The 7,357-nt window shown below is 38.1% G+C and overlaps 1 protein-coding gene and 1 long non-coding RNA gene across 2 annotated transcripts in view; one reads left to right on the top strand and one right to left on the bottom strand.

Moving 5' to 3' along the window:
• LOC118404941 overlaps positions 1-7,357 on the top strand; it is a gene marked incomplete in the record, with an annotated part of 125,594 nt that overhangs the window by 83,086 nt on the left and 35,151 nt on the right. Inside the window, 3 exon segments of the mRNA XM_035804340.1 lie at positions 100-246; positions 409-613; positions 732-768. Of these exon segments, the coding sequence (XP_035660233.1) occupies positions 100-246; positions 409-613; positions 732-768 (389 nt within the window).
• LOC118404964 overlaps positions 1-7,357 on the bottom strand; it is a 22,623-nt gene that overhangs the window by 4,339 nt on the left and 10,927 nt on the right. The gene's annotated exons all lie outside the window — the stretch shown is intronic.

Raw genomic sequence — 7,357 nt, 5'->3', positions numbered from 1 at the left:
TTTTCAAAGTATGATGGTTGCGTAAAAAAATTACCATTTTGATTCAAGGTATTTTGGTATTCATTCTCTGGCATTTTCAAATCTATCCATATTCTACAGGGAATGAAACTCGTGAAATACGAGGGAGCAAAAAGCGCTAGAAGTCTCGGAGATAGAAAACTGTTTCAGCCATACTTTATTTGTATTGAAGAAGACGGGGAAGGACGAAAAACCTACATCACATATGGCATTGGCTCAGATTCTTCAGTAAGTAACAGGCATATAAATTGAGCTTTTACGATCTAACACCAATGTCTTTTTAACCAACATTTTTGTCATCCATTACTCTATATGGACTGCCCTAGACCCGCCTCTGCTTTGTACAGTTGTACGACATTATGACAAAATGTCTAACTTTTTCGTCAACAGGAAACGGGCTTGATCTACATGGTCTACAGTGATAGTGGTGATCCATTAGGTATTCAGTTCTACTCCTTCGGAAGCGGGGAAAAAGACATAGAGATCATGGACGCCAGGGTCATTGAGGGGGGCAACGCAGGACAAATGGAATGTACGGGTGGAACTATCATGGTGGATGGCAGGTGTGTGGAAGACTGCCACCCAGAGTGTAACGGTGAGATTTTCTCAGACTTTTGAGTAAGACACCCTCTAAATATGTTGTATAGACATCAGGAAACCTTATTCTGAAGATGGACAGCGGTGGCTTAACTTAATTCTGTCTTACAACTCAGGATGTATTCCAAAGTCGCCTGGATCAAAGCTGGACACCGAATGCCGGCTGTGTAGGCATTTTGTTGTAAAACATGATGATGGAACAATGCAATGCGTGGCAGCATGCCCAACTGGATTTACGGCAAACGATGCAGGCGTGTGTGTGCAAGATTGTCACGAAGAATGTAACGGTGAGATTTTCTAAAATTTTAAGTTAGACATCTTCTAAATTGTGTGTTTTCGAAGCGCTGAATTACCAAACAAGCTGTCTTCTGGCATGTTTGTATTATGATTATTTGTGTTAGTGTGTGAACAGTGGTACTCGATAAGCTGAAGAAAATCTTATTCTGTAGATGGACAGCCGCGGTTTGACGGAATTTTATCTTACAATACAGGATGTGATCCAGGATCACCAGGATCAAGGCTCGACACCGAATGTCTTGAGTGCAAGCACTACTCCGTCGAGAAGGGTGATGGAACTACTCAATGCGTGGCAGCATGTCCGGCCGGAATGGAACCGGGTTCAGATGGGTTGACTTGCATATGCAGCGTCCTTAAAATCACAAGGAATGATGGAACTACCGAATGCGTCTCAGCGTGTCCAGACACCCATGAAGTCGCAGATGATGGCGTGACCTGCCAACGTAAGCTCAAATTAAATGCTTCAGTACAGGTTAGAGCTCTTAAAGCTAACTGAATGCAAAAACGAACCCGTACATGATCTGTTGGTAAATCTGTATACACAAGATTACCCATAGCGGGATTTTACCATTTAGATTTCATTTGTTTTCTTTGTAGTAAAAATATACAAGTGGAGGACCGACTTTAAATGTGGTCCAAGTTTCACAACACCGAAGGCCAACCCTGGGCAGTGCAACCCAAGTAGTTCCGCGCCCTGCTGTTCCCCAGGGGGGTGGTGTGGGAGAACCGCCGCTCACTGTACCTGCTGGCTGTATTGACTATCGTAAGTGATTAATAATTAGATAAATCTAAAAGCTCAGCATTCAATACCATTTACAGAAAAGACTGGCTACTAGCTACATCATTTAAATTGGGCTGTTTATTTCTCTTTAATGATGTCATTTCAGCAAAGCGTATTCAACATAATACAAATAAACTTTATTTTCTATTTTGATATCATGTATAATGTCTCTATATGTTATCTTTCAATTAATTCTATCAATTATTTTATTACTAGGGCCAAAGTGGAAAGAAGACTCTAAATGTGGCTCTAAACACTACATCATTTCCTAGGAAATGACGATGGCAAAACCTATGATGTCATGAATTTCTAATTACACTTGATTATTCTTAACTTTAAAATATGCAAGTAAATGGTACCATACATTATACTTAGAGAATGTATAACTTACAACAAGGTGACTTTGCTGCCATTACATGCTTTTGGTCATCATCTATATATCTATCTGCCTGTGTATTTATCTAGCCATTTCTGTCTCTATCTCTCAATCTATCAATTTTGTTCAAATTTTCATCTTAGTTAGAACGTGATTATTGACGTTAGACGTGGCCCCATAATGGTAGCGCCGGGAGCGATCCCCAGCCAGGTCAATCACTTCTGTATGCAGGGAATCTAAGTCATTTCATTTCTTTTCATACCAGGATCAAAGTGGAGGTCTGACAGTAGATGCGGATCCAGTTTCCCGGCACTAGGAGCGAACCCCGGACAATGTAACGGAAATTCAGGACAGCCGTGCTGTTCCTCCGGCGGATGGTGTGGGAGCACCTCAGCTCACTGCACCTGTTCCGGCTGTGTTGACTACCGTAAGCTAGTTATACATCGATCGTAAGAAATACGTTCCCTACTATGACCATGCTAGAGCCGTATACAATGATTCGATTAGTTGCTGATAATATTGTCACCTTGATTTTTTTATACCTAAAGGACAACTTTTCTTATTAAAAAAAACTACATACAGGGAGCTGATGATCTGGTAAGAAATAGGCTGTTATATTGATATTTGGTTTCCATTCTAATTTCTTTTATATCTCTATATAATGTATTTATATGTTATCTCTCATTTCAGGGACAAAAAGGGGGCCTGGCGTAAGATATGGGTGCAGTTTCACTACAGTGTGCAGTGAGTCTAAGTTCTATCAATTCTTTTTATGCCAGGTCCGGCGAAATGGAGATCTGACCTTAGATGCGGATCCAGCTACCCGGCACCAGGAGCGAACCCCGGACAGTGCAACCCTAATTCAGGCACGCCGTGCTGTTCCTCCGGCGGGTGGTGTGGGAGCAGCTCAGCTCACTGCACCTGTTCCGGCTGTGTTGACTACCGTAAGCTAGTTATACAGCGATCGTAAGAAATACGTTCACTACTATGACCATGCTAGAGCCGTATACAATGATTCGATTAGTTGCTGATAATATTGTCACCTTGATTTTTTTATACCTAAAGGAAAACTTTTCTTATTAAAGAAAACTACATGCAGGGAGCTGATCTGGTAAGAAATAGGCTGTTTTTGATATTAGGTTTTCATTCTAATTTCTTTTATATCTCTACATAATGTATTAATATGTTGTCTCTCATTTCAGGGACAAAAAGGGGGCCTGGCGTAAGATATGGGTGCAGTTCACTACAGTGTTTGATGAGTCTAAGTTCTTTCAATTCTTTTTATGCCAGGTCCTGGCGAAATGGAGATCTGACCTTAGATGCGGATCCAGCTTCCCAGCACCAGGAGCGAACCCCGGACAGTGCAACCCTAATTCAGGCGCGCCGTGCTGTTCCTCCGGCGCGTGGTGCGGGGGCACCTCAGCTCACTGTTACTGTAGCGGCTGTGTTGACTACCGTACGTGTTAATCCAAAAGCAAATAGACAATGATGATGATGAGCTTCTAATCTAGATATAAAGCTGAACATTATGAGACATAAATCATTCAAATTAGTTTAATGTTTACATAATTCATGAAGAAATAGTAAAACTTCCTTCTCTGCGTCGATAAGACTGCATACTTAAGCATTGGACTCATAAAATGCCTCTTGAGAAGAGGATAATCAAATGAGACATATTATGCAAATCAGGACCTTGTTTGCTTAATCAAAAGAAACTCTCTGAATTATGATTATATTTTGCCAGGGTCAAAGAGGAAAAATGACGCTAAGTGTGATTGCTATACCCCAGCATCAGTAACAAATTTGGACAGTATGACCCAAACAAAAAATGTACGTGTTGTGCTCCTAGCGGGTGGTGTGGAAGTAGATCTGGTCACTGCAGATGTAGGGTTTTTGTTGGACTATAGTATTCCTAAGAAGGAAAACATTGGGCGTGGTCAATCGTATAATTATGTATGATTCTGTTTGGTACATTACAATCATATAGATATCACAAATCTATGCATTTTCGTTCTTACTGAACATTAATCGATACCCCCTAGATGTTTCTCTCAAACGTCGAAAAGTACAACAAAAGCGCCATTATGCCAAGTTTAACCAGTGTTAACCAGTCTTTTATCCTTTCTAAAATTGTTTTTTTTTTTTTGCATGACAGGTAACAAAAAGTGATGGGATGACACTGACGACACCAGCAGTCATTGAGAATCTAGCGAATGAAAGACTGCAGAACATCATACGTCGCCAGAAGACACAAAAGTCTGCCTAGAACTTACGGTTTGGTACACCTTAAAATAATACAATCAGAAACGACAAAACATGTATTAATTCATAGAAATTAGTTATAATCAATACAAATCTTTATGTCTATGCATTCGGAGGCAATACGTTTTTCTTGAGGTGTTGCCACTAAAGCAAAAACTAGTTTATATTGCACTGCATTTCAACTTTGTCAACAAAGGCAACATGAAATTATCAAGTAGATTACCGATATAGACGCAGCAAACAAATACCATTTTGACACTTAATTTGGAATTTTGGTGAATACCGTATAAGGACATGTGTAGTTTGTATATTTGGCAATACATAAAGGTAACCTTAGTTTTAGAAAATAAGAAAAAACGAATACAATTATAGTAAGGTAATGGTAAAACTACAGTCGTACTGTTACTGCTATGAAATTTTCGTTTTAATCGTTAACGTTAATGCGGCAAAATCAATCTTTGGTAATACATTTTATATACAATCTTTTTAATTGTCCCTAGGGACGTCAACTTGATATCTTCATGATATAGCCAATAATGTTAATCATTTCGAAGAAAAAGGGTAAAGTTTACTGTTGTAACAAACGTTAGCAGTAACGTTTGTAAACTGCTCTGTAATACAAAACCAATGGGTAAAAAAACAATAAGTTTCAATTTTTGGCTATGGTTAAAAAATGTATTTTCCTAAACAATCAGGTAGGCTTCATTTGTGTGTAACAAACGTTACCAGTAACGTTTGTAAACTGCTCTGTAATACAAAACCAATGGGTAAAAAAATGATAAGTTTCCATTTTTGGCTTTGGTTAAAAAATGAATTTTCCTAAACAATCAGGTAGGCTTCACTGAAAAATAAGCCGATTTACTTTTCGAAAAAAACGTTGCCATTTTTTTATTTTTCAATGAAAACTAGTGATGAGCGAGGCTAATGACTCCATTCTAATCGCGTCTCAGAACTTCCATTAAACTGATAGACTACAAAATATTTTTGGTTAAATCAATCTAACTAATCTCCAAATACCCACAGGAAATGTTTCTTTGCTTCACTAGAAGACAAGCACATTCTTACAAGGCGTGGACAATAGTGAGCCAAGCTTAGACCTACCGGCACGGATTGTACTAAAATATACGAGACAAGCAATATATAAACGACAAATTACTGTAGCTTTTTTGTGGTTTTGGTGGCTGTGAGGCCGCATAAAGTTAATCTTATTGATGGTATTAACCAAATCTCATATCTAATGTAAGACTGAAAGAAATTGCAATAATGTATCCAAAAAAGGAAGAAATCAAATATACCACATGGTAAAACAGTCTAGCGCACATTGCATAGTAGTAACCCAAAAGTCTGTCCAGAGACTATGATGATTTCTTTACGTTTATTTTCATACTTTAACCCCATTTCATGTTAATTATTCTATTATTTAACACTATAGTCATGTCATGAAGCAACTTCTTAATGCTTACGATTGCAATAACCCTTTATACATCCGCATCACTTCTTGGCAAATCTCAAAGAAATAAACAAAATTTTGGGTCTTTAAAGAGCTTAGATACCATCCATAAATTTAATTTTATGTTGCTAGATTAGCAGAGCTTCAGCTACATGGACAGAAGACGAAATGTGGTTTGATTACATCTTGTTAGTGTAAAGCTAAAAGTTCAGACAACGAAAGTTCAGACAACGAAAGTTCAGACAACGGAAAAGGCAAATTAATATACATGTACTGTACTGAAACATCATTTGCAATTGTTTTGTTTAGCAAATCTGTGGAAAACTGAACGACTCATCGACTTCCGACTTTGATAAATAAATCCATGTCGGATCCGATGATCTCTAACTGAATAAATTATCCGCCTCAAACGGATTGAATAACACCATAAATGTTTACCATCGAATTTTAGACAAATGAATGATAGCAGTATATTCTACTGCTGTCTGTATATTGCACGTCTTCTGTCAATAAACAAGTGTTGGCAATTCATCGCCACACGGACATCATGTCAGTTCAACTTTGTAGTAATAAAATTGTAGCTGTTGTTCTTATGGAATGTGTTGTTTGCTGTTTTCTTTGCCTAAAGGTGTACCTATCAAATAGACTAAAAGAATAGGAAAAAAGCTTCTTGTATGACAATCTACTTTTTATCAGATAAGTCACACATATAAGTTTCTTTAACTATGAGGAGGTAAAGCAAAGAAAGAACATACAGTGCACCACAGCTTACCCCATGCAATAAGGCATGTAAAGCAGTGGGGTAGTGTACCAAAGGTCATGTGACTTTTCCAAAATCCATAAGTGTGTCTCTTAGCAATTCTTAATAACTACTAACCATAGTCAGTTCTAGATCTCTGATGTAAAATTGCAACTTTTCAATAGAGGGTTTTCTTTTTTTTACACCTTTTTCTACTAGTTTCCATACAATGCTGTTTCAATGAAACTTGCAAACAGTACACACAAAACACAACATTACACAGCTGAAATATCCCTACAGACAGCAAAATCCTGTTTAATGGACAGCGAGTATTGCCCTGTACTACATTCAGGAGTATTATTTGCAATAGCTCCTCTTTTTAGGGTCTCATAGGATCAAAAAGTATCCAATTCAGTGTTGCTGGGGGGGGGGGGTGAACAAGAGTAGGGCACATTATGATTGACAGGTCCTAATTGGTAAGGCATACAATTACATGGGACTAAATCATCATTAAGTCCATCATTTTCATTGAATTCATACCACTTTTGTAGTAATCTATGCTATCTGAGTTATTCCTCACAGCTTCCAATACATGCATGCACATACTTTATGCTGCAAAACATCACAAAATATCACATTTTTGCTACATTTTTGGGAAATTCATGCACAAAATTGAGTCCAGACTTGAAAAAAACCTCTTGTATATGATATTGCAACATGGTTTCAGCAAATCTGAGACAGCTATATGGTTCAAAAGGGCGTCAAATGCAAAATGGGGGTGGGTGGCATTACTGGGTACCCGAATAAGGGAGTTGAGGAAAAATTAAATATCCCAAC

The sequence above is a fragment of the Branchiostoma floridae genome, chromosome 17 (genome assembly GCF_000003815.2).
Source record: "Branchiostoma floridae strain S238N-H82 chromosome 17, Bfl_VNyyK, whole genome shotgun sequence".
Lineage (NCBI taxonomy): Eukaryota > Metazoa > Chordata > Leptocardii > Amphioxiformes > Branchiostomatidae > Branchiostoma > Branchiostoma floridae.
Note: the sequence above shows the minus strand (reverse complement) of the source record. Positions and strands in the feature narration are given on the sequence as shown.